We start from the raw sequence: 27,140 nt of genomic DNA, 5'->3' as shown, positions 1-27,140 counted from the left end.
GAACATTTAAAGCCTGTCCTCATTGTATCAAAATCCCCACAAATTCCTCAGAAAATTTCAACTTCATTAAATGCTGTCACCTAGTGGACAAACTTAACTATAGGGAGTATCTAGAATCACGTGGCCTAAGTATCGATCCACTCCAAACGATCTAACTTTAGACATTATCATTTGATATAACTTTATACATTTGATCATTCTTGGTGCAGACTAGTAGATAGATCACACGTATTTACCATCAGATGCTCTACCAAATACACAAGGATACTTTAATATATCTCACATTTGACAGAGCACATGAATTAACATTTTCAATAAACTTATACCAAGTATTTGGTAAGATGTACAAGTGTATAATACCTTATTATGAGAGCAGGAGAAAATCTCTGGACTGTGTGTGTATGTCTGTTGGCAGGAGATGCTCTTCAGTTGAGGTCAAACTTCTGGGTGGCGAGACAATAGTGGACTATACCTTCTCTGATAGCAGTGAGCAGACAGGTCAACTCTCTGGCCGTTTTACCAGACCAGTAGTACATTTACAAGACTCGGCATTACCATAACTTAAACGTTTATTTCAACATTTTAAATCATCACAAAGAGCAGCAAGATGGCAACAAACAAAAAGTAAAAGGTACAGTGCCATTCTATTATATAAATCAGATTGGTTTCTTGCATAGTATTTATATGAACTGTCTGGATGTAAATCACTATCTCCTTTTCTAAAATCCTTGATCATCAACAACGAGTTGTACCCGTATACATGACACTAGTGTGTGGTATAGGCACAAGAGAGAGCAGGAAGGCTAGTTGAATCAATGTACATGTTCAAATGTAGCCCTACAATGATCTTTTTGAAAAGGATAAATTGAACAGGAGTGCATCCTTTAAGGCATTTATCTTCTTGTCTTCCCGACTCCATTTGATCAGGGGACAGCTCAGGTCAATCAACTGTAAGCAGAAAAAAAGATACATAAAATGACCTGTAATCAGTGTGTTCATTTCGATCTTGACAACATATCCACTGAATAGTATTGAATTCACATACCAGTTGATGTAATCCATTTGCATTCATATATTCCATTTTCAAACCTGTATGTAACAATCTAAAAAAGTATCATATTAATTCATGCTTTACTTCAATCTGCGGTCCAACTCATCCCAAACCATCTCAATTGGGTTGGGGTCGGGTGATTGTGGAGGCCAGGTCATCTGATGCAGCACTCCATCACTCTCCTTCTTGGTCGAATAGCCCTTACACAGTTTGGAGGTGTGTTGGGTCATTAGTCCCACTAAACCTAAACTAGATGGGATGGCGTATCGCTGCAGAATGCTGTGGTAGCCATGCTGGTTAAGTGTGTGTTGAATGCGGAGATAATCCGTTCACCCACTCTGCATCTCACAAAGACACAGCGGTTGGAACCAAAAGTCTCAAATTTGGACTCATCAGACCAAAGGACAGATTTCCACCGGTCTGATGTCCATTACTCGTGTTTCTTGGCCCAAGCAAGTCTCTTCTTCTTATTGGTGTCCTTTAGTGTTTTTTTTTTTTTACAGCAATTTGACCATGAAGGCCTGATTTACGCAGTCTCTTCTGAACAGTTGATGTTCAGATGCGCCTGTTACTCCGTGAAGCATTTATTTGGGCGGCAATTTCTGAGGCTGGTAACTCTAATGAGCTTATCCTCATTAGAGTTGGCGGTCCTCATGAGAGCCAGTTTCATCATAACGCTCAATGGATATTGTGACTGCACTTGAAGAAACTTTCAAAGTTCTTGAAATTTTCCGAATTGACTGACCTATTTTTTTAAATTAAACCTTTATTTAACTAGGCAAGTCAGCTAAGAACAAATTCTTATTTACATTGATGGCCTACCCATGTCTTAAAGCAATGATGGACTGTCGTTTCTCTTTCCTTATTTGAGCTGTTCTTCAATTCCTGAATGTGGGGGGGAAATGTCCCCAGTGAAAGTTGAGCCCCTGAGTGGTAGGGTACTTTTAGTTATTTGAATTGTAAGCAAATTGTAGTTGAGAGCCTCATCAAGAAAATCAATTAATTAAGGCGAGAAAATTACCTCAATGTCTTCGTCGGTGAGGGCATCAACGCCGAGGTGGCGTTGGAGAGCTACTGTTCTGGAAAATACCAAGTAATAAAATAAAATAAATGCATTGTTTTTATTGATCAAACGTTTGATTCCAATAGCAAAATTACGCATTAACAATGAGATGGACTCCCAAAGACATACCTGTCGTATGTAATCTTCATCACGCATGCTCTGCCAGAGACGCAGCATGGTATCGAAGAAGATGCCACAATGCTGACTCATCAAGTTCCTGTCTCCACCACAAGGTCGTGAACCTCGAGTTCTGCCATCTGTAATACATAAGAAACAATATGATTGAGTTGAACATCTTCATTCAGACCCTTTGTTCAGAACCTGGAACACACAGATTGCTATTTAAATAAGGCGATGAGCAGACAAAGACTCCAGTTGTCACAATACAGGATTTTGTTATGTTGCCCTTTACACTCGTACCCAGAAAGGTTTGCAAATGTTTTGTTGTCTGTAATTGTTTTTGTCTTATGTTGCACTTACCTCATATTTTCCAGGAATATTCTTATGTTACTGATTGTATCCAGAGTATTTTTTGATTTGGTTAATATTTCTGCTTCTGCTATTGTTGTGTCCTAACCTTTGGTCTAATAATTTCCCATAATCTCCAAACCGTTACCTTTCAATTGCTACCATGGTTGTGCCTATGCATTTCATATTTCTTCGGTAAGAAACATTAACATTTAGCCCTATCCATATAGGCCAATTCCCAGGAGGGTAAAAGGTTAATATACCACAACCATGACTACCCATGTGTTTTGGAATTGAAGTATGGAGAGGGTTGAGGTACCCCAGCAAGTCTAGACCCTCTGACCCGATGCCTTGGCAAGAGCCTTTTGACTCATACACTCTGATCTGCGTGGACGCACCATCAAAGACCTGTCGAAAATATTTCATACATACATGCATATCTCATGTGACCTCATGACAAGAAGGCTCAAGGTCATTGGCCACAGGTAAAATAACTTAAAATCACGTTATACCTACAGATCCAGTGAATACCACAAATCCAGTGAATGTCAGACTTTGATGACAAAGTTTGATGACCAAATTTGCCCATGAAGGAACACTGTGCCACCTTCTTGTTGTAATGTATTGCTTAGTGTTGTGTTGTGTAGTGGCTTTGATGGCATGCCACTGTGTATTAGTCAGTATGTCAGTGTAACGGTATTGGTTTCCCAAGCTAATTCCCTACTTTTCAGTTGTTCATTTGTTAGGCTATTAGTTAAAGGTGCCACACAATATTGATTATTGTATTATCATGGATCTAGTTCAGTCTTATCAATCACTTAAACATATTTCATAATCTCTTACCTAGCTTGATGACTGTGGGCCTTTTTGCTTACTTTTTGTTGTTTTAAATAGAGATAGCTAGAAGGGCCATGGGTCATATTAGATTGTGTAGAAATGCAGCAAATGTGCTTTAGATGCCACCCAAAAAATGGGAGGACCTCCAGACCACTGCCAAGTTATGTCAAACAAAAGATTGTAAAATATACTGTGTCCTTAAAATGTACAGTGGGGCAAAAAAGTATTTAGTCAGCCACCAATTGTGCAAGTTCTCCCACTTAAAAAGATGAGAGAGGCCTGTAATTTTCATCATAGGTAAACTTCAACTATGACAGACAAAAGGAGAAAAAAAATCCATCTATGAGACTCAAAATGGTGCTCACGTGCATCCTGTTTTCATTGATCATCCTTGAAATGTTTCTACAACTTGATTGGAGTCCACTTGTGGCAAATTAAATTGATTGGACATGATTTGTAAAGGCACACACCTGTCTATATATGGTCCCACAGTTGACAGTCCATGTCAGATCAAAAACCAAGCCATGAGGTCGAAGGAATTGTCTGTAGAGCTCCGAGACAGGATTGTGTCCAGGCACAGATCTGAGGAAGTGTACAAAAAAACATACCCAGCATTGAAGGTCCCCAAGAACACAGTGGCATCCATCATTGTTTGGAACCACCAAGTTTGGAACCACCAAGACTCGGCCAAACCACCATGACCCGCCCGGCAAAACTGAGCAATCGGGAGAGAATGGCCTTGGTCAGGGAGGTGACCAAGAACCCGATGATCACTCTGACAGAGCTCTAGAGTTCCTCTGTGGAAATGGGAGAACCTTCCAGAAGTACCACCATCTCTGCAGCACTCTACCAATCAGGCCTTTATGGTAGAGTGACCAGTCGGAAGCCACCCGTCATTTAAAAGGCACATGACAGCCTGCTTGGAGTTTGCCAAAAGGCACCTAAAGGACTAACACCATGAGAAACAAGATTCTCTGGTTTGATTGTAAGGGGTGTGTAACTGGTGGCAGGGAAGTCAAACGCAGGAGAGCAGGACTTGGTGAATAGCCGGAGTAGTTTAATATATAAAACTAACGGCATACAAAACAACAAACACATGGGTACAAAACCCATAGCGCACCAGTAACACATAGCACATGGGTACAAAACCCATAGCGCACCAGTAACACATAGCACATGGGTACAAAACCCATAGCGCACCAGTAACACATAGCACATGGGTACAAAACCCATAGCGCACCAGTAACATATAGCACATGGGTACAAAACCCATAGCGCACCAGTAACATATAGCACAAAGCCCATGGGTAACAAAGCACATACAAAGCCCATAGCGCACCAGTAACATATAGCACATGGGTACAAAACCCATAGCGCACCAGTAACATATAGCACATGGGTACAAAGCCCATAGCGCGCCAGTAACACATAGCATGAGTACTTACAATAAACAATTCCCGACAAGGACATGGGGAAACAGAGGGAACATATACAACATGTAATTAGGGAATTGAAACCAGGTGAGTGTGAAAACAAGACAAAACAAATAAAACATGAATAATGGATCGGCGATGGCTAGAAGACCGGTGACGTCGACAGCCGAACACCGCCCGAACAAGGAGAGGAACCGACTTCGTCAGAAGTCGTGAAACTGATGAAACCAAGATTGAACTCTTTGGCCTGAATGCCAAGCGTCACGCCTGGAGGAAACCTGGCAGGGACTGGGAGACCAGTCAGGTTTGAGGGAAAGATAAATGGGGCAAAGTACAGAGAGATCCTTGATGAAAACCTGCTCCAGAGTGCTCAGGACCTCAGACTGGGGCAAAGGTTCACCTTCCAACAGGAGAACGACCCTAAGCACACAGCCAAGACAACGCAGGAGTGGCTTCAAGACAAGTCTCTAAATGTCCTTGAGTGGCCCAGCCAGAGCTCAGACTTGAACCCAATCGAACATCTCTGGAGAGACCTGAAAACAGCTCTGCAGAGATGCTCCCCATCCAACCTGACAGAGTGGATGGATCTGCAGAGAAGAATGGCAGAATCTCCCCAAATACAGGTTTGCCAAGCTTGTAATGTCAGACCCAAGAAGACTTGAGACTGTAATCACTGCCAAAGGTACTTCAACAAAGTACTGAGTAAATGGTCTGAATACTTATGTAAATGTTATATATTCAAAACATTTTTTTTTATACATTTGCAAAAAAATTCTAAAAACCTGTTTTTACTTTGTCATTATGGGGTATTGTGTATAGATTGATGAGAAGAAAAAAATATTAAATCCATTTTAGAATATGGCTGTAACGTAACAAAATGTGGAAAAATTTGAGGTCTGAATACTTTCCGAATGCTTTGTATTTGATAACATTCCACTTATTCCACTCTAGCCATTACCACAAGCCAGTCCTCCCCAATTAAGATGGCATCAATCACCCGTGCCAGTAACTGCCGATCATCCCTTGAGCAAGGCACTTAACATGCTCCAGGGGCGCTGCTCTGACCGTGCTGCTCCAGCCTGTTGTGTATAGTTGTGTGGTACTGTGACACCAAAAATTAACCAATGTATTTTGTATGTGTATATGGGCCGATAAAGATTCCATTGTATTATACGTTTTTTTTTATTTACAGCATTCAACTTTATTTAGACTACATTAAAAAATATATATTTTTGTACTTTTACTCATGTTTTTTTTTAAATAATAGGGTATTGTTATGCTGACATTGCAAACAACTGGGAGGACCACATACCAGTAGGCAGACATGTGGTGTGGGTTTTTTCAGTGACATGTCTTGCTGCACCTACATTTCTTATGACACTGATGACCAAATTCAACAGCATTTATCAATCCATTGAGTATGTTGCAACAATGACTGACAGTTGAGAAAATAGAGAACAGATTCAATACCATTTTTAGGTAAGCTAAATATGAATCCTTTATTTTCAAAAACCATACACAGTACTCAATAAGTTTCAAAAATAGATATCAACCACAAGAACCATTTACACTGCTCAAATTAAACAGACATTAAGTACCTTTATTTTAAAAAATTTAACCAAATATTGAGATATAAAAATGTATAATCCATAAAGAGATTGATAAGCATTTATTCCCAATTGTGGAATGAAACTACAGAGAAACACAAAAGTGACCTACGGAAACGTTCTCCCATTTTTACCACCTAAGCATTTTCTTTGGATTTTTTTATACCCATCTTCAGATGCAGTTTGTAATTGCAACACAAGGAAGAAATCCAAAGTAAATATGTAGTCAAATTAACTGTGACCCTGACATGGATTCCACAAACATAAAATTGGTCCTGTACTGTGAAAAGTTGCATAAAAAAAAGTGTAACGAAGTTAATCATTTTTAGACCATAATGTAACAAAACTATTTTTTGAAATACAGTTCTCCACTGCTCAGGACCTCTTTTTTTGTTCTAGCATTCCTGTTTTATTTGAATAGGTTTCTGTCTTTTTGTTTTTATAGCACTTGGTAAACATGTAGGCTATTTCCAATGACAGTATGAGGGTATTTTGACTTTAGGCTTGCAAAACATTTTGAATCATTTTCAATCCTCTCCCAACTGATGATACCTTGACTTGTGTGATAGATGAAAGCTACTTAGCTCTCTCTAAGAAGATACAAAGCTAGGCTATATTTTGCAAAATGTAAGTCTCCCTAAAGGAGGTTTAGTGCAATAAAGTATTCTGTGCTGAGAGTCGAAAATCTTTTGTGTCTTGAGTATTTCTGTTTCCTGGATGGTATTTCACAAAGCAGTTTCAATATGTTAGTCAGCTAAAAAAAATATAACATTCTCCCAGGTCACGAGAGAGATCAAAATGAAACGAGTATCACTTAATCAACTCGTACTGTACACGTTAACGATACGGAGAATCAAGTTATTTCAGTTAGCAGGACGAACCCATTGATACTATTTTGTGAAATACCACTCAGGTCCTTAAAACCGTTCAATAAATTGAATTCCTTTGAATGAGGTTATTTTTGATCAAGCAACAACAACTTTCTCTTTGATTTCAAAATCCTAAAAATAACAATCTACTCGCTTTACAAAATGTTCTCTAGGGAAACATCTGAAACAGCAACGGGTTTCTCCTCTCTTTTTCTGTAACGTATGAGTCTTATACTGGATTCAGAATGAGCCTTTCAATGGATCAGTGGTCAGTGCTTATGATCAGTGGTCTAGATTGAAAGCACTCTAAGGACACAAATAGGAGCTCCGCCACTTTCCAGTAGTCATGAAATTGAGTTTTGGAACAACGTTAAAGAGATTCTCCGGTACTTTTGTATACTTTTTTAGCCAGTAGTTCTGAAAGTGGTCCGAAAGTGGTCCCTGAAGATGGCTTACTACGTCACATATGTATGGAAATGTGCACCATGTCATTTCTCTCTCTCTCTCTCGTGTTCACTGAGCTGTTGGGCCTGCCCTGCAACTTCATTTGGATAACACTGGGCAGGCCTCCTGCTAGCTGTCACTCAAATGTTGAAGCTCATTGGCTAGAACTTGAATTGCTATGGGGGTGACCCACGTGGGGGGTGGGGGGGAATTGCGGTGCAAAACTTGAAGAAAACAACCACTTTCAAAATAAGGATTTCTTGGCTAATTGAGATAAGACAGTAATTATGCTCATAGATTATGCAGGTATGTGCTACATATTGACACATCCAGCCCAAAGCTGGAGGTTTAAAAAACTATTTCTTAGTCGCCAAAGTACCGGAGCATGTCTTTTAATATTTACAGTATGGAAGTGTGAACATGGATATTTGAGGACATTTTCCCAGTTATTTTCCTGTCTTCTTATAAACATTTAAAACCAATTTCTTATTACTTCGCTAGATATTTCTGCGTACCTAGACAAAAACACACCAAATAGTACCTGCAGGCATGCTAGTTCAGTTTCAACAGAAAGCTTACTTTTCCCCTAAAAGACAGCAATATCTAAAATACATTATTTATTTTTTCATTTTGCAGTATGCAGCCCCACTTTGTACATATTATAACGTTGGTTTTTCACGGACAGTCAAAGTTTCACAAACGTGTAAACTGGGTTGATTTCACAACATGAATGAAATCATAAAAATATAAATAGCCAATGCATGAATTCTTTAGAAGTACTGCTGATGTACAGCAATGCATACCAGTCTCCCTGTTCATTTAATTAAAAAAAAAAGGTCTATAATTCTTCCACGCAAAATGTGCATCTCTCCTCGATACAAGACCCAAAAATGCTTTAGGAACCAAACATATAAGTAAAAACAGAAACCCATGAGGCTTCCAGAAGCCCTCTCTCCCCACGTCTTGGTATTGTTAAGTGGGCTGAGGTGAGTGGGTAATTACTGGTATTCGAGCCCAGCTCAGAGGGAGGTCTCCAGGCTGTGCAGCGGGCTCCCAGGGCGCGGCGGCAGCGCAGCACTCTGGGGGATCCCGCCAGTCTTTGGGCTCTCTTTGTATAAGGGGATGATCCTGTCCACAGCATTATTGTTCTGGTTGGGCGTGGACGAAAGGGTTGCCAGCGTCGAGGGTGGGGGCAGGGTCTGTGCAGCGTTGCGCTTGGTGGGAGCATCGTCCTCCCCCTCTGTGTCGTCGATGAGGGGGATCTGCGGCTCCGAGTCTTCTATCCGGAACTCCGGGGTGGTCATGAAGTTGTGGATCGAGTTGCGGGACTCAGGGGTCTCCAGGCCTTCGTAGGGGGACAACGTGTCTTGGAAGGCATTCACTACGCGGATCTGGATGGTTTTGGGATGAAGACAGTCAAAATGTTAGTATTGAGTCCCCATCGAAAGTCAAAGCACAATCCTGAGTTTGAATCCTTGGTTTGGTGTAAAGCTGAGGGATGATTGTAAGCTGAGATGTAACTTAGAGTTGATCAAACAAACCTGAGTCTGGATCCGGCCTAGGCCTCTGCACCAGAGCACCTGCCCCCTTCTCATCTCCATCTCACCATGGTCGATCTCGTCCAGGTCCTCCATCTCCTCCAGCTCATCCTCAGGGATCTCCTCCTGCTGCGTGCCATGACCTGCAGACTTCAGGAACTTCAGCCGACTGGTGGGGACAGTGGTGACCACCTAGAAATGAACAGACAGGAACTCAAATGTTGTCACTAAATTGTGCCAAAACATTTGTGACAAAGCTTCATAACAGCAAAGGAGATCTTTGGAAGACATTAGAAACCTGTGAGAATCTCACCTGGCCCCATAGAAGACAGCCAAAGCCCAAGAACACACACCAGAGCCACTGGTCGATGCTGAGGCCCACACAGCTGAAAGGTTTCCCTCCAAACTGAACGATCACAATCTGGACAACATAACACAGGGTGATTCGAGAGCAATGTTATTTTCTGTCCAACATGAAATCTCCTCTGTGTGGATATCCTGTATGGATCTGAATGCTGCTCACCTGGATGACGAACGTTCCGAACACAATGGAGCAGAAGATCATGTTTTTGAAGATGCCGTCAAAGACGTTACGCTCGCCGTGGATCTTGCGAGCGTTGATTTCATTGAAGAGCTGCATCATGACGAAGGTGTTGAAAACAATGGTGTAATGTTCCGAGGGAGGGGCATGGAGAGGCGCATACCTCCCACTGTCAATGTCGAAAATCTGCTCTCCTGTGGTGGCAACATACAGGTACATAATAACAAGGCCCACTGGAGACAAGCAATACGGATCAAGTCATTTATTAGATCAATACATTTGCTTTCATATCTTCATAAAGGACAAAGTTAGATGTCCAATTGGCACGACTAACTAATTTGAACCCATGCGGTACTCACCTGGTAGGTTTGCAAAGCTACTGGTAATTTACCAAAGTTACTGGAATCTTTGGCAATCTATGGAAACTATGATAATTTATACTTGAGTAAAAAAAATGTATTCATATATAGTATACACTTTTTATATCAAAGGGCAGTGGAGGAAAAAGTACTCAATTGTTAAAAGTGAGTCACCCAGTAAAATACTACTTGAGTAAATGTCTAAAAGTATTTGGTTTTAAAAGTAAATGGAATTGCTAAAATGTACTTCAGTATCAAAAGTAAAAGTTTTAATTCCTTAGAAACGTCCACTCACTGTCAACTGTGTTTATTTTCAGCAAACTTACATGTGTAAATATTTGTATGAACATAAGATTCAACAACTGAGACATAAACTGAACAAGTTCCTCAGACATGTGACTAACGGAAATTGAATAATGTGTCCCTGAACAAAGGGGGGTTTCAAAATCAAAAGTAACAGTCAGTATCTGGTGTGGCCACCAGCTGCATTAAGTACTGCAGTGCATCTCGTCCTCATGGACTGCAGCAGATTTGCCTGTTCTTGCTCTGAGATGTTACTCCACTCTTCGACCTTGGCACCTGCAAGTTCCCGGACATTTCTTGGGGGAATGGCCCTAGCCCTCACCCTCCGATCCAACAGGTCCCAGACGTGCTCAATGGGATTGAGATCTGGGCTCTTACCTGGTGACGGCAGAACACTGACATTCCTGTCTTGCAGGAAATCACACACAGACGAACAGTATGGCTGGTGGCATTGTCATGCTGGAGGGTCATGTCAGGATGCACCTGCAGGAGGGGTACCACATGAGGGAGGAGGATGTCTTCCTTGTAAAGAACAGTGTTGAGATTGCCTGCAATGACAACAAGCTCAGTCCGATGATGCTGTGACACACCACCCCAGACCATGACGGACCCTCCACCTCCAAATCAATCCCACTCCAGAGTACAGGCCTCTGTGTAACGCTCATTCCTTCACTCGTCAGTGAAGAGCACTTTTTGCCAGTCCTGTCTGGTCCAGCGACAGTGGGTCTGTGCCTAAAGGCGATGTTGTTGCCGGTGATGTCTATTGAGGACCTGCCTTACAACAGGCTTACAAGCCCTCGGTCCAGCCTCTCTCAGCCTATTGCAGACAGTCTGAGCACTGATGGAGGGATTGTGCGTTCCTGGTGTAACTTGGGCAGTTGTTGTTGCCATCCTGTACCTGTCCCGTGCAGGTGTGATGTTCGGATGTACCGATCCTGTGCAGGCGTTGTTACACGTGGTCTGCCACTGCATGTACAATCAGCTGTCCGACATGTCTCCCACTACATGTACAATCAGCTGTCCGCCGGCGTCTCAAGGTACGGACATTGCAATTTATTGCCCTGGCCACATCTGCAGTCCTCATGCCTCCTTTCAGCATGCCTAAGGCACGTTCACGCAGATGAGCAGGGACCCTGGGCATCTTTCTTTTGGTGTTTTTCAGAGTCAGTATAAAGGCCTCTTTAGAGTCCTACGTTTTCATAACTGTGACCTTAATTGCCTACCGTCTGTAAGCTGTTAGTGTCTTAAAGACCGTTCCACAGGTGCATGTTAATGAATTGTTTATGGTTCGTTGAACAAGCATGGGAAACAGTGTTTAAATCCTTTACAATGAAGATCTATGGAGTTATTTGTGCTTTACCTAATTATCTTTGAAAGACAGGGTCCTGAAAAAGGGACGTTTCTTTTTTTGCTGAGTTTATTAAGCAAACCAGACCAGACAGATTTTTAAATGTTTTAACGGTTAGCCAGGGGCCTACTCAAACACATCATTTACAAACAAAGCATGTGTTTAGTGAGTCCGCCATATTTAATTAAGTACTTTACACCACTGTCGAGGGATGGATCGAAATATAGAGAAAGGTTACCTGGAGGAAAATGGGGGAGGGTCATGCTTTTAGAATTTCAATCAAGGAAAATATATATATATATTTTTTATCTAGTCCAGGGGAGGGTCATGTAATTTGTCATTGATGAAATCTCCATATTTCTCAGTGTTTGAGCTGTTTATCTTTGTGTGCTTGATGCTGCCCCTTATCTCTGATTCTCTGCTGGGCAGGCAATATCAATAGGCTATAGGCTACGAAGTGCATCCTCTGAGAGGCACAGGGCAAAGTTATATTTCTAAGATAGCTGCTGGGATGGTACAAATACAACTAGGCTGCATTACTCCCATTACTCCCTGAGCCCGGGCCTGCTCTGTTTTTTGTGTGCTGCCTAACCAATGGTGGTGCTGTGTAGGCCTAAAGTGGCAGTTCAGGAGGAGAGTCAAAGGCTTCTTCCAAATATTTTACTTATTTATTAGGCCTAGGCCAAAAACCCTTGCTCCAGGACTAGCCTATAGCCCAGGTCTTTCCAACCCTGTTCTCGGAGAGCTGCTCTTCTGTAGGGTTTCGCTCCAACCCCAGCTGTAACTAACCTGATTCACCTTATCAACCAGCTAATTATTAGAATCAGGTGTGCAAAATTACGGTTGGAGTGAAAACCTACAGGACGGCAGCTCTCCATCAACAGGCTTGCTGAACACTTCATTTTAAACACCAATTGTATTCACTATTTATTCTTAGGATAATGTTTTCATTAATTGTATTATTTTATATATATTAGGCCACAGATAGGGCCAGACATAATTACAGACACCTGTGATAATCTGAATTACCCAAAAGGGCCACTTTGAAACTTTCCAGTAACATACCCTCCCTTTGCAACACTACTCACCGGAGAAGAGCAGGGTGAAGATGACAGTGAGCTGGTAGACAGCATGGCCCAGGATGTTCTTCATCATGGTGCGGGAGATGAGGGGCTTGTTCCGGCCATACGGTTTCCTCAGCAGCAGAGACTCGGTGGGGGGCTCAGTGGCCAGGGCCAGGGAGGCAAAGGTGTCCATGATCAGGTTCACCCACAGCATCTGGACAGCTTTGAGAGGAGAGTCCTGGGGGGAGATGTAGTTTGGTTTATATATAGCCCCTCACTTTTCAAAGACCGTTGTAACTTGATTAGAAAAACTCCCTATAGTGAGTCAGCCGTTCTCTAGTTGACCGATGCGTCCCCTTTTGACGCAGAAAGACAAGATGGGAAGGATGGACATGACAGCAATACAGTGTCTCACCTGTGTGATGCATGCTCCTGTGAAGGCCACGATGACGGCCACCACGTTGACTGTCAACTGGAACTGGAGGAACTTGGAGATGCTGTCGTAGACGTTCCGCCCCCACATCACCGCCTTGACGATGCTGCTGAAGTTGTCGTCTGTCAGGATGATGTCTGAGGCCTCTTTGGCTACGTCCGTGCCCGCAATGCCCTGTGGGCACAGCATGTCACAGCGCATTAGTCGCAGGACCAAAAGTACCCGTCTGGTCAAATCAGAGAGACAACATACTCATGAAATATTGATGGGGTATAACATACGCCAGATCTTGAAGTAAAAAAACACCATACCATGGCAAATCCAACATCCGCTTTCTTCAAGGCAGGGCCGTCATTAGTGCCATCTCCTGTTACAGCAACAACTTGTCTTGGTTCTAGTACAGTGCTATCCATTATACCTGTGAACAGAGTCAAGCATCATCTCTTTAGATAATAATAATAATAATAATATGACCGAAAAATTTATCTGTAGTGATAAATGAAAAAATACCCCCCAAACATACCTTTTACTAAAGTATGTTTGTCAGTGGGTGAGGATCTTGCAAGCACACGGAGTTTAGGCCAAATCTTATCAATGCGTTCTTGCTCAATCTGGAAGGAGATTGTTTTTTGGGTCACTCTATCATCACCATTTTTTTTCACAGAAACAGATTCATTTTGTGAGACAAAGAGAGGAATAATACCTCTCCCAGTTGGTTTCTTATACGTCGGTTGAACTCTTTGCCGTCTATACAGAGGAAGTCATCTCCGGGGTGCACTATGCCACACTTACTGGCAATGGCGCGAGCCGTGTCGATGTTGTCCCCTGTGACCATGCGCACGGTGATGCCAGCGCGCTGACACCTCTTAATGGCGTCAGGAACCTAGGGTGGAAGAAAAATACTTTATTTTTCAGATTATGGAAATGTGTGTTTTGTTTATAATCTAACACCCCAAGACACACTCAGAAAGACCTGCTCTCCCCTTCAGGGGAATTATACATGTACATTGTTGAGGGTTATACCACCACAAACATCTACCTCCTACGCATATCCCGCTTGACCTTTTACCTCTGGCCGCACAGGGTCCTCGATGCCCACCACACACAAACAGGTGAGGCCGGTGAGGATGTCAGTTTCGTTTTCCCAGTCAGGCTCGCCGTCGACCGGGGGGAAGTCCCTGTAGGCCAGGCATATGGTCCTCAGGCCCTCGGAGGCCATGGGCTCGATCACATTCTTCACCACATAGTCTCTGTCCCTGGGCTTGAAGACCTTAGCCTCCCCGCTTGCTGTCATGATCTTACAACACCTGCGATGAGACAAAGAGGAAATCTATATTAGGTTTCGGGACAAATAATACTGGGAGAGTTCACGGAGTTAATTTGCAGGAAAGCAAGAAACTGAAAGTGCCAGCCTACTTCTTTAGGAGGATCTCGGAGGCTCCTTTGCTGAACATGCGGTAGCTCCCGTCTGCGTTCTTCAGCACTGTGCTCATGGACTTCCTGACTGAGTTGAAGGTGTAGACCTTGAAGAGCTTCTCCTCTGGGATCTCGTTGCGGATGGTCATATAGTCACGTCTCAGTTCCAAGACAAAGCCCAGCAAGGCACATTCGGTCTTGTTGCCCACCTGGCGTGGCAGGCCGCCCTCCTTCTCAGGAGACTGAGGCAAACCATTTACACGTTAAGGTCAGTTCCAAACTTCAAATCAACTAACATAACTGATACTTTGTACGTAAATGTCCCATTATATCAATGCATGATTTAAATGAAAGTCTGAGTTCTCAGATTTCAAGAGGATTTGGCCCTGGCTTGAAATCCCTGACCTGGCACTCAACGTATTTGCTCAGATGTCAATGAACGATTGCTATGAAAAGAGCTGTATTGCACATCTCTTTGTGTTCTGTTTGACAGAGGTGACAACCTCAACTCGGAGTCTCAAGTGAAGTATGTTCACTTACCATGATCTTGGATGTGTAAGCACAGTTGACTCCGATGCCCATAATGAGCAGGTCCAGAACTTTGCCTGGGATGAGGTCAGAGTCAGGAACCACCCTGTAGTGCCTGTCTCCCAGATAAGCCTGGACCACGGTCATCCTGTTCATGGTTAACGTCCCTGTTTTGTCAGAGCAGATGGCTGTGGCGTTGCCCATGGTTTCACAGGCATCCAGGTGCCTCACAAGGTTGTTGTCTTTCATCATTTTCTGAGGAAGAGAGGAGGCTATGATTTGGGATCTGGCAATGACTTTCCTAATTGCTCCTGTCTGTAATATATATATATATATATATATATATATATACACTATAGTAATATAGTAGTGACAAAGTAGTGATACCTACTTTGACAGAATACGCAAGTGAGATGGTGACGGCCAGGGGGAGACCTTCAGGTACGGCAACCACAAGCACGGTAACACCAATGATGAAGAACTTGACGCAGAACTGAATGTAGATGGGCGTGCAGTCCGCGATCCACGGTAGGCCCTGGATCCAGAAGGTGTCCACCATAAACAGAGTTATCAGGATGATGACTGTCAACCCTGACATGAACAGGCCTGGACAGAGGAAAAGATAGTAGTGTACTGTACACAATGAGATAATCAAATATTTGCAATAATGACAAGCTGGGACAAGCTGCTGCGGAAAATCAAACACACTTGTCAACATTCAGAATTCCCTTGTGATGGTCTTACCTGCTTTGCCGATCTGCACCGCTAATTTGGTCAATTTCCCCTGGAGCACAGACTTCTCCTTCTTCGGGTGGGCTTTCTTCTTCTCCTCTCCTTCGTCGTCACTGTTGAGGGCCTGCATCTCCACGCCTGCACCATCCTGAGACTTACCTGAGGGAGAGGAGAGGACGAGTCCAAAGACATTTAAACAAGGATTGTTGATGCAGCCGAATAAAAAAAAGCATGAAATGGGAAAAATAGTACATTGGTGTGTAAGGGTTCATCGTGAGATGGCACTGCTACTGCTTGGAAACAGATAGGGGGTGCTGTTCTGTGTGATACACCGCACGACGCTATGGTGTTTGGTTCACAGTCCTTAATCCGAGCCTGGGGATTATTGCTCCTTCTAGGCTGAGATTCTTTACAAACAAATTCTTCCACCGTCATCCCAAAACATGCCCACGTTCTGTAATAGCACAAACACACAGGCACCGGAACCCTATATACTCAAAACTTTTGTAAGTGAAGTAAAGGGACATTGTTCATCCAGGCAAATGTGTGAGTGAGTGTGTGTGTGTGTGTGTGTGTGTGTGTGTGTGTGTGTGTGTGTCTGTAAGTGTGTACAGTATGTGTGTCTAAGTGTGAACAGTATGTGTAAATGTGTACAGTATGTGTGCCTGTAAGTGTGTACAGTCTGTGTGCGTGTAAAGTATGTACAGTATGTGTGTCTGTAATGGTGTACAGTCTGTGTGCGTGTAAAGTGTGTACTGTATGTGTGTCTGTAAGTGTGTACAGTATGTGTGTCTGTAAGTGTGTTGATCCAAAAACAGTACATAAAGGTTGTTAGCTAAGGGAAGAAAGGCACGGGGAAAAAACAGCTGCTGAGCTTAAGAACTGTAATCTCCTTGGTCCTAATCACCATGAACGGAGTCAAGAGCACCTGCTGCTCGGACCACAGGAACACACACATGACCATATGGCGTCAGGGCCACACTCAGACTATACACACCTTATGCACAAACCCGGAGCCCTATACTATGAATTTAGTTTAGTTTGGTCAACCCTTCAGATCTAACCTGAGCCATATACTACAAATCTAGTTTGAGGACTTAAGTGAGGTACAGGGCTTTCAGAAAGTATTCACAACCCTTGACTTTTTCCACATTTTGTCCTTTATAATGGATTCAATTTAAGATTTGTTTTGTCACTGGCCTCCACACGAAACCTTTATAAAGTCAAAGTGGAATTATGTTTTTAGAAATATTTACCAATTAACTAAACATGAAAAGCTGAAATGTCTTGAGTCAATAAGTGTTCAACCCCTCTGATATGACAAGCCTAAATATGTTCAGGAGCATAAATGTGCTTAACAAATCACACAATAAGTTGCATGGACTCACTCTGTGTGCAATATTGATTTTTGAACGACTACCTCATGTCTGTACCCTACACATACAAATGTGTCTACGGTCCCTCAATGAGAGCAGTGGATTTCAAACAGAGATTCATCCACAAAGACCAGGGAGGTTTTTCAACGCTTCATTAAGAAGGACACTTATTGGTAGATACATTTCAAAAAAAAAAAAAAAAATGGAGACATTTAATATCCTTTTCATCATGTTGAAGTTCTTATTTTCCCTTTGGATGGAGTATCTATATCTATACACACAGTCACTACCAAGATACTGGTGTCTTTCCTAGGAACATACTGAATGTTTGCTCTTAGAAGTAGATTTCACATACAAACGTTATATTATTAGGGAAATCGTTATTTTTGCAAAGCATGTAAAGCATGTAAAGCATGTAAAGCATGTTAAAAAAGCATGTGTTTTTTCAGATCGAACACACCGCTGGAACGCCAATTAAGCTGCTTTCATGTCGTAATAACTTGAAAGATAACTCGGAAAACCAGGTGTTTTAAATCGGCGTAGACTAAGATCAGCAAAGTAAGGCGTTTACATGACTATTGCATAATCTGCCTACTGTCATAATCCGTTTAATATCACATTATTACTGTGGATTTAAACGCACTCATTGACAAACTTACCTTTCTTGTTTTTCTCATCTCTTTTATCTGTGGGAAAAAAAAATAAACGACTGCAGTTAATCATTTGTCCATTTACACATCAGCAAAGAGCATCTCACTATTGCAGAGTGGCAAACCCCTTTTAGTTCTAATATGTTCCCTTGGATGTGAGTTCCCTTGACGGCTAACCCTTAGACACTGAAGGGGAAACTATGAGGCGTGAATGCTCTGACATGCATTTCTGTCTTAACTCCCTAATACAGTCCTCACTCACTCTGAGAATCCCCTGATCAATGATACTGCGACGACAAACGTAAACAAAACACTCCCCTAACACAATTAGCAGCTATGCACCAGGTTGGTTAATTCACAGGCGGTAACTTTTTTTGTAGCCCTGGAATGGCAGGAGAAGTAACGTCCTTAGTCCAACTGACCCATCTCTAGTCAGTTAACTAACTGAGATGTTAACCAACTGTGACTAAGTCAGCATCCTCTATAGCGCTCTCACATGCCGTAATTAACCTGCACCAAGATTCAGCTGCAGATACTCTGTCTGGGTATTGTGGTGTAAAGTGGGAACTTCCTCCATTTGGCACAGCATCTGAGTGGGAATGTTGAATGTGCATGTCACTCTCACACCGCTGGCAGACATTTACATTACATATTACATTTAAGTCATTTAGCAGACGCTCTTATCCAGAGCGACTTACAAATTGGTGCTTTCGCTTATGACATCCAGTGGAACAGCCACTTTACAATAGTGCATCTAGGTCTTTTAAGGGGGGTGAGAAGGATTACTTTATCCTATCCTAGGTATTCCTTAAAGAGGTGGGGTTTCAGGTGTCTCCGGAAGGTGGTGATTGACTCCGCTGTCCTGGCGTCGTGAGGGAGTTTGTTCCACCATTGGGGGGCCAGAGCAGCGAACAGTTTTGACTGGGCTGAGCGGGAACTGTACTTCCTCAGTGGTAGGGAGGCGAGCAGGCCAGAGGTGGATGAACGCAGTGCCCTTGTTTGGGTGTAGGGCCTGATCAGAGCCTGGAGGTGCTGAGGTGCCGTTCCCCTCACAGCTCCGTAGGCAAGCACCATGGTCTTGTAGCGGATGCGAGCTTCAACTGGAAGCCAGTGGAGAGAGCGGAGGAGCGGGGTGACGTGAGAGAACTTGGGAAGGTTGAACACCAGACGGGCTGCGGCGTTCTGGATGAGTTGTAGGGGTTTAATGGCACAGGCAGGGAGCCCAGCCAACAGCGAGTTGCAGTAATCCAGACGGGAGATGACAAGTGCCTGGATTAGGACCTGCGCCGCTTCCTGTGTGAGGCAGGGTCGTACTCTGCGGATGTTGTAGAGCATGAACCTACAGGAACGGGCCACCGCCTTGATGTTAGTTGAGAACGACAGGGTGTTGTCCAGGATCACGCCAAGGTTCTTAGCGCTCTGGGAGGAGGACACGATGGAGTTGTCAACCGTGATGGCGAGATCATGGAACGGGCAGTCCTTCCCGGGAGGAAGAGCAGCTCCGTCTTGCCGAGGTTCAGCTTGAGGTGGTGATCCGTCATCCACACTGATATGTCTGCCAGACATGCAGAGATGCGATTCGCCACCTGGTCATCAGAGGGGGGAAAAGAGAAGATTAATTGTGTGTCGTCTGCATAGCAATGATAGGAGAGACCATGTGAGGTTATGACAGAGCCAAGTGACTTGGTGTATAGCGAGAATAGGAGAGGGCCTAGAACAGAGCCCTGGGGGACACCAGTGGTGAGAGCGTGTGGTGAGGAGACAGATTCTCGCCACGCCACCTGGTAGGAGCGACCTGTCAGGTAGGACGCAATCCAAGCATGGGCCGCGCCGGAGATGCCCAACTCGGAGAGGGTGGAGAGGAGGATCTGATGGTTCACAGTATCGAAGGCAGCCGATAGGTCTAGAAGGATGAGAGCAGAGGAGAGAGAGTTAGCTTTAGCAGTGCGGAGTGCCTCCGTGATACAGAGAAGAGCAGTCTCAGTTGAATGACTAGTCTTGAAACCTGACTGATTTGGATCAAGAAGGTCATTCTGAGAGAGATAGCGGGAGAGCTGGCCAAGGACGGCACGTTCAAGAGTTTTGGAGAGAAAAGAAAGAAGGGATACTGGTCTGTAGTTGTTGACATCGGAGGGATCGAGTGTAGGTTTTTTCAGAAGGGGTGCAACTCTCGCTCTCTTGAAGACGGGAGGGACGTAGCCAGCGGTCAGGGATGAGTTGATGAGCGAGGTGAGGTAAGGGAGAAGGTCACCGGAGATGGTCTGGAGAAGAGAGGAGGGGATAGGGTCAAGCGGGCAGGTTGTTGGGCGGCCGGCCGTCACAAGACGCGAGATGTCATCTGGAGAGAGAGGGGAGAAAGAGGTCAGAGCACAGGGTAGGGCAGTGTGAGCAGAACCAGCGGTGTCGTTTGACTTAGCAAACGAGGATCGGATGTCGTCGACCTTCTTTTCAAAATGGTTGACGAAGTCATCTGCAGAGAGGGAGGAGGGGGGAGGAGGATTCAAGAGGGAGGAGAAGGTGGCAAAGAGCTTCCTAGGGTTAGAGGCAGATGCTTGGAATTTAGAGTGGTAGAAAGTGGCTTTAGCAGCAGAGACAGAGGAGGAAAATGTAGAGAGGAGGGAGTGAAAGGATGCCAGGTCCGCAGGGAGGCGAGTTTTCCTTCATTTCCGCTCGGCTGCCCGGAGCCCTGTTCTGTGAGCTCGCAATGAGTCGTCGAGCCACGGAGCGGGAGGGGAGGACCGAGCCGGCCTGGAGGATAGGGGACATAGAGAGTCAAAGGATGCAGAAAGGGAGGAGAGGAGGGTTGAGGAGGCAGAATCAGGAGATAGGTTGGAGAAGGTTTGAGCAGAGGGAAGAGATGATAGGATGGAAGAGGAGAGAGTAGCGGGGGAGAGAGAGCGAAGGTTGGGACGGCGCGATACCATCCGAGTAGGGGCAGTGTGGGAAGTGTTGGATGAGAGCGAGAGGGAAAAGGATACAAGGTAGTGGTCGGAGACTTGGAGGGGAGTTGCAATGAGGTTAGTGGAAGAACAGCATCTAGTAAAGATGAGGTCGAGCGTATTGCCTGCCTTGTGAGTAGGGGGGAAGGTGAGAGGGTGAGGTCAAAAGAGGAGAGGAGTGGAAAGAAGGAGGCAGAGAGGAATGAGTCAAAGGTAGACGTGGGGAGGTTAAAGTCGCCCAGAACTGTGAGAGGTGAGCCGTCCTCAGGAAAGGAGCTTATCAAGGCATCAAGCTCATTGATGAACTCTCCGAGGAACCTGGAGGGCGATAAATGATAAGGATGTTAAGCTTGAAAGGGCTGGTAACTGTGACAGCATGGAATTCAAAGGAGGCGATAGACAGATGGGTAAGGGGAGAAAGAGAGAATGACCACTTGGGAGAGATGAGGATCCCGGTGCCACCACCCCGCTGACCAGAAGCTCTCGGGGTGTGCGAGAGCACGTGGGCGGACGAAGAGAGAGCAGTAGGAGTAGCGGTGTTGTCTGTGGTGATCCATGTTTCCGTCAGTGCCAAGAAGTCGAGGGACTGGAGGGAGACATAGGCTGAGATGAACTCTGCCTTGTTGGCCGCAGATCGGCAGTTCCAGAGGCTACCGGAGACCTGGAACTCCACGTGGGTCGTGCGCGCTGGGACCACCAGATTAGGGTGGCCGCGGCCATGCGGTGTGGAGCGTTTGTATGGTCTGTGCAGAGAGGAGAGAACAGGGATAGACAGACACATAGTTGACAGGCTAGAGAAGAGGCTACGCTAATGCAGAGGAGATTGGAATGACAAGTGGACTACACGTCTTGAATGTTCAGAAAGTTAAGCTTACTTAGCAAGAATCTAATTGACTAAAATGATACAGTACTGCTGAGGTAGGCTAGCTGCGTTGTTGACACTACCCTAATCAAGTCGTTCCGTTGAGTGTGAAGTTTCTACAATGCTGCTATTCGGGGGCTAGCTGGCTAGCTAGCAGTGTTGGTTACGTTACGTTGAGTTAGGAGAACGACAATAGCTGGCTAGCTAACCTAGAAAATCGCTCTAGACTACACAATTATCTTTGAAACAAAGACGGCTATGTAGCTAGCTACGATCAAACAAATCACACCGTTGGGACTGTAATGAAATGAAATGAAAATGTGATACTACCTGTGGAGCGAAGCGGAATGCGACCGGAATGCGAAAGTTCTATTCAGTAGACGTTGGCTGGCTGTTGGCTAGCTAGGAGTGTCTCCTACGTTAAGGACGACAAAATAGCTGGCTAGCTAACCTCGGTAAATTAAGATAATCACTTTAAGACTACACACTCTAAACTACACAATTATCTTGGATACGAAGACAGCAAAGACAACTATGTAGCTAGCTAATACTACACTAATCAAGTCGTTCAGTTGAGTGTGATAGTTACTACAGTGCTACGGTAGCCGGTGAACGTATGCTAGCTGGCTAGCTGCTAGGCAGATAGGAGGACGACGAAATACGATAATAACGCAATTATCACTCTAAGACTCCACGCTCTAAACTACACAATTATCTTGGATACGAAGACAGCAAAGACAACTATGTAGCTAGCTAACACTACACTAATCAAGTCGTTCAGTTGAGTGTGATAGTTACTACAGTGCTACGGTAGACGGTGTTGGGCAGATAGGAGGACGACGAAATACGATAATTACGCAATTATCTTTGATACAACGACGGCTATGTAGCTAGCTAAGAAGAAATTGCTAAGATTAGACAAATCAGACCGTTGTACTATAATGAAATGTAATGAAAAAGTTATACAACCTGCAGACCGAAGGAGACCGAAGCGCGGATGATCATATAACTCAAGATCGTTGAACAAAAAGCATAATTTCATTTGACTACTTTCAAGAATTATTCTTTGACCCCTTCAGTTAATACAGAGCTAATGTTGCAGGGCTTTCAAGCTGTCACAGATTACAAAAGGGAAACCCAGCCGCGAAATGCCCACCGCTGCTAGCCTAACAGACGAGCTAAATGCCTCCGATGCGTACTCCAAGGCAAGCAACACTGAACCAAGCAACAGTCCTCCGTAGCACATCAACACCATCATTCCAGACACCCTGTACCCACTCCAAATTCCATACCGCCCCAACAGATCCACAGATGACGCAATCTCTATTGCACTCCAACTGCACTCTCCCACCTGGACAAAAGGAATACTTATGTAAGAATGCTTTTCATTGAGTACAGCTCAGCAAGTTTGACAAACACCATCATCATGTTTACTGACGACACGATGATGGTATGACTGATCACTAACAACAATGAGGCAGCCTATAGGGAGGAGATCAGTGTGGCGCCAGGACAACAACCACTCCCTCAATGTCAGCAAGACAAAGGAGCTGATCGTGGACTACAGGAAACAGAGGGGTGAGCACGCCCCCCATCCACATCAATAGGGCTGTAGTGGAGTGGGTTGAGAGCTTCAAGTTCCTCAGTATCCACACCACTAAGGAATTAACATGGTCCACACACACCCACATAGTTGTGAAGAAGGCACGACAGTGCCTCTTCCCCCTCAGGATGCTGAAAAGATTTGGCATGGGCCCAGAAATCCTCAAAGTTCTACAGCTGCACCATTGAGAGTATCTTGACTGGCTGCATCGCTGCTTGGCATGGCAACTGCAAGGCCCCCGACCGGAAGGCGCAACAGAGGGTGGTGAGCTCCCTGTCATACACGACCGCTATACCAGGCGGTGTCAGAGGAAGGCCCCAAACAATGTCAGACTCCAGCCACCTGAGCTATAGACTGTTCTCTCTGCTACCACATGGAAAGCAGTACCAGTGCACCAAATCTGGAACCAACCGGACCCCGAACAGCTTCTACCCCCAAGCCATAAGACTGACAAACAAGACTGCTAAATAGCTAATGAAATGGCTACCCAGACTATCTGCATTGATCCTTTTTGCACTAACTAGTGCTGAGCGATGAAAAAAAAAGAAAAGAAAAAAGAACATCTCCGTTAAACAACTGATTGACCAACATCAACTGCTCAGTGCGTAGTTTCTGTAGAGATAAATCAGTTTAGCGCAGAAAACGTGCTAATTAACTACAATGACCACAATCCATTGCATTCGTACTTGTCCCTTTTGTGTGTTAGTGTGGGGGCAGACATGGAAAGAGAGAGAGAAGAGCCAAAAGAATGCGCGATCGAGAGGGATAGAGAGCAGTTCCTTCACGAGGTATCTCTACCTGAAAATGCATGATCTAAGTGATTGATAGTTGGTATTCAGCATTCATAAAAGTATGCCTTATTTACTTTGAAGAACAGCAGCTCAATGGAGATGAGATCTTTACTTGGAATGAAATAATAAAGTTACCAAATAAAACAAATGTAATATACACAACAACTGAAATATTTTATTAAAGTAATGTGAATAAATTACGGTTAGTAAGCAGTAATTGTCACGCCCTGATCTGTTTCACCTGTCCTTGTGCTTGTCTCTACCCCCCACCAGGTGTCACTCATCTTCCCCATTATCCCCTGGGTACCTATACCTGTGTTCTCTGTCTGTTGCCAGTTTGTATTGTTTGTCAAGTCAACCAGCGTTTTGTCTCAGCTCCTGGTTTTCCCCAGTCTCTTTTTCCCTCCTGATTTTGACCATTGCCTGTCCTGACTCTGAGCCCGCCTGCCTGACCCCTCTGCCTGCCGTCCTGTGCCTTTGCCTCTACTCTGGATTACCGACCTCTGTCTGATCTGACCTTGACCCAGAATCTGCCTGCCGTGCGGTACCCTTGCCCCACTACTCTGGATTATCGACCACTACCTGTCTTGACCTGTCGTTTGTCTGCCCTTGTTGCTGTAATAAATTGTTACTTCAACACAGTCTGCATTTAGGTCTTACCTGAAACGTGATAGTAATGGGCAGTCAGTACCATTATGGGACTTTTATTAATTGTTTTATTCTGTGTTGTTACAGAATTCAACCCACATAATGCATAGTGGGGTGGCAGGGTAGCCTAGTGGTTAGAGTGTTGGACTAGTAACCGAAAGGTTGCAAGTTCAAATCTCAAACTGATAAGGTACAAATCTGTCAATCTGCCCCTGAATAGGCAGTAAACCCACTGTTCCTAGGCCGTCATTGAAAATAAGAATTTGTTCTTAACTGACTTGCCTAGTTAAATAAAGGTTAAAAAAATTGTGCATTTAATGTTTAAAAAAAATATGGAAATAGAAAACTGTGATTATGATAACAAATATTGAACTGAAACGACCTCAAAAAGCACTAATTGCTCTCTTGCACTGACTCTATGCACACACACTTAAATGTACATACTTACACTGACACCTACATACACCCACACATAACATATGCATACTTACACAACACAATTGCTGCTGTTATTGTCTATTATCTATCCTGTTGCCTAGTCACTTTACCCCTACCTACGTATATGTACATAGTTATCTCAATTACCTCGTACCCCGGCACATCGACTGGGTACTGGTAGTCCCTGTATATAGCCCTGTTATTTTCTACTCCCTGTATATAGCCATGTTATTTTCTACTCCCTGTATATAGCCATGTTATTTTCTACTCCCTATATATATATCCCTGTTATTTTCTACTTCCTGTATATAGCCATGTTATTTTCTACTCCCTATATATATATATATATATATATATATCCCTGTTATTTTCTACTTCCTGTATATAGCCATGTTATTTTCTACCCCCTATATATATATATATATATATATAGCCCTGTTATTTTCTACTTCCTGTATATAGCCATGTTATTTTCTACCCCCTATATATATATATATATATATATATCCATGTTATTTTCTACCCCCTATATATATATATATATATATATATATAGCCCTGTTATTTTCTACTTCCTGTATATAGCCATGTTATTTTTACTTGTTATTGTTATTCGTTATTCCCTGTGTATTTTGTATCTTTATCTTTAACTCTGCATTGTCGGAAAAGGACCCGTAAGTAAGCATTTCACTGTTAGTCTACACCTGTTGTTTACGAAAGCATGTGACAAATAACATTTTATTTCATTTTAATAACCTTGTCTGACACCTTCTATGGTGGCAAATAGCTTGATGTCATGCCACTGGCAAAATGTAACGTAATAGCATTGTAGGCCCTATAGGATAGCATCATGGAATATCTCATAACACATATTGTTGGACAGGGTTTTTCAAAACAATTATATTCTATGTTTACTCCTATGATGGTGAGTCTCAACCAAATACAATAGAGATGAGGTGAGTTTTTACAAATGTTGTGTAACAGATGACTATAAAAGTTGAATCTAGTTCCACATACTTTTCTTGTCCAGTTTGTCCTTCTTGTCCTTCTTTTCTTTCTTCTCTTTCTTTCGCCTCTCTTTCTCCTTCTTCTTCTCCTCCCTTTCCCTCTTTTTCCTTTCCTTCTCTGCTTTCTCCTCCTCGTCGTCGTCGTCTTCGTCTTCGCCGGCTCCGAGCAGGGTGAAAATTATGCCGGTCTGGGAGTTGACACCTACTGCTGTGATCAATATCTTCCCAGAACCCTCCATGACGTGGGTACCTGACAGAAGACAAACATGGACAGCCATTGAGACATGGTCATAGGAACCTGACAAATATAATTTCTCCAACTAAAATGGGACAGTAAAATATGTTTCTTTCTTTTATAAGTAAGGCCATACAAATGCATTTAAATGTTTAACGGACAACATTTTTGTGAGGGGAGCAAGCGAATAATTTTTTTTTTTTTTTTTTAAGTGAAGAGGGGTATGCGTTAAATATTTAATTACATGAGTATGGCCTAACAGTATTTATGCTGGAATAGCAAGATCATGCTGTTTCAAGTAGTTGTTAACTCCAAGGCGCTCTTATGAAGATTGATTGACAGTAATAAGATGCCAGGCTAAACAGCAAATGAAAACAACAATGGAAAAGAAAAGGGACCCAATGGTGTACATTACTTCAATAGTACTTTAAAGTATTTTTTACTTAAGTAGTCTGTACTTCACTTCACTATTTATATTTTGACATATTTAACTTTTACTTCACTACATTCCTAAAGAACATAATGTACTCTTTACTCCTTACATTTTCCCTGATACC

At 43.5% G+C, this 27,140-nt stretch overlaps 1 protein-coding gene across 3 annotated transcripts in view; it reads right to left on the bottom strand.

The window, feature by feature from the left end:
* Positions 1-8,374: 8,374 nt before the first annotated feature.
* LOC115134478 (plasma membrane calcium-transporting ATPase 1-like) overlaps positions 8,375-27,140 on the bottom strand; it is a 29,558-nt gene continuing 10,792 nt past the window's right edge. For 2 of the 3 annotated variants that reach the window (XM_029668492.2, XM_029668493.2), the window contains exons 6-21: positions 26,359-26,598; positions 18,070-18,096; positions 16,047-16,193; positions 15,694-15,908; positions 15,315-15,557; positions 14,775-15,016; positions 14,428-14,665; positions 14,062-14,241; positions 13,882-13,969; positions 13,670-13,776; positions 13,341-13,532; positions 12,950-13,163; positions 9,834-10,045; positions 9,624-9,731; positions 9,314-9,502; positions 8,375-9,163 (exon numbers count right to left, since the gene is read on the bottom strand). In XM_029668492.2, coding sequence (XP_029524352.1) covers positions 8,792-9,163; positions 9,314-9,502; positions 9,624-9,731; positions 9,834-10,045; positions 12,950-13,163; positions 13,341-13,532; positions 13,670-13,776; positions 13,882-13,969; positions 14,062-14,241; positions 14,428-14,665; positions 14,775-15,016; positions 15,315-15,557; positions 15,694-15,908; positions 16,047-16,193; positions 18,070-18,096; positions 26,359-26,598 — 3,014 coding nt within the window. In that variant the 3' untranslated portion in view covers positions 8,375-8,791. The remainder of the gene's footprint in view (positions 9,164-9,313; positions 9,503-9,623; positions 9,732-9,833; positions 10,046-12,949; positions 13,164-13,340; positions 13,533-13,669; positions 13,777-13,881; positions 13,970-14,061; positions 14,242-14,427; positions 14,666-14,774; positions 15,017-15,314; positions 15,558-15,693; positions 15,909-16,046; positions 16,194-18,069; positions 18,097-26,358; positions 26,599-27,140) is intronic. The other variant, XM_029668494.2, reaches the window with a different exon arrangement.

This window comes from Oncorhynchus nerka, linkage group LG9a, assembly GCF_034236695.1.
Source record: "Oncorhynchus nerka isolate Pitt River linkage group LG9a, Oner_Uvic_2.0, whole genome shotgun sequence".
Classification (NCBI taxonomy): domain Eukaryota; kingdom Metazoa; phylum Chordata; class Actinopteri; order Salmoniformes; family Salmonidae; genus Oncorhynchus; species Oncorhynchus nerka.
The sequence above is the reverse complement of the archived record's forward strand: the minus strand, read 5'-3'. Positions and strand labels throughout refer to the sequence as shown.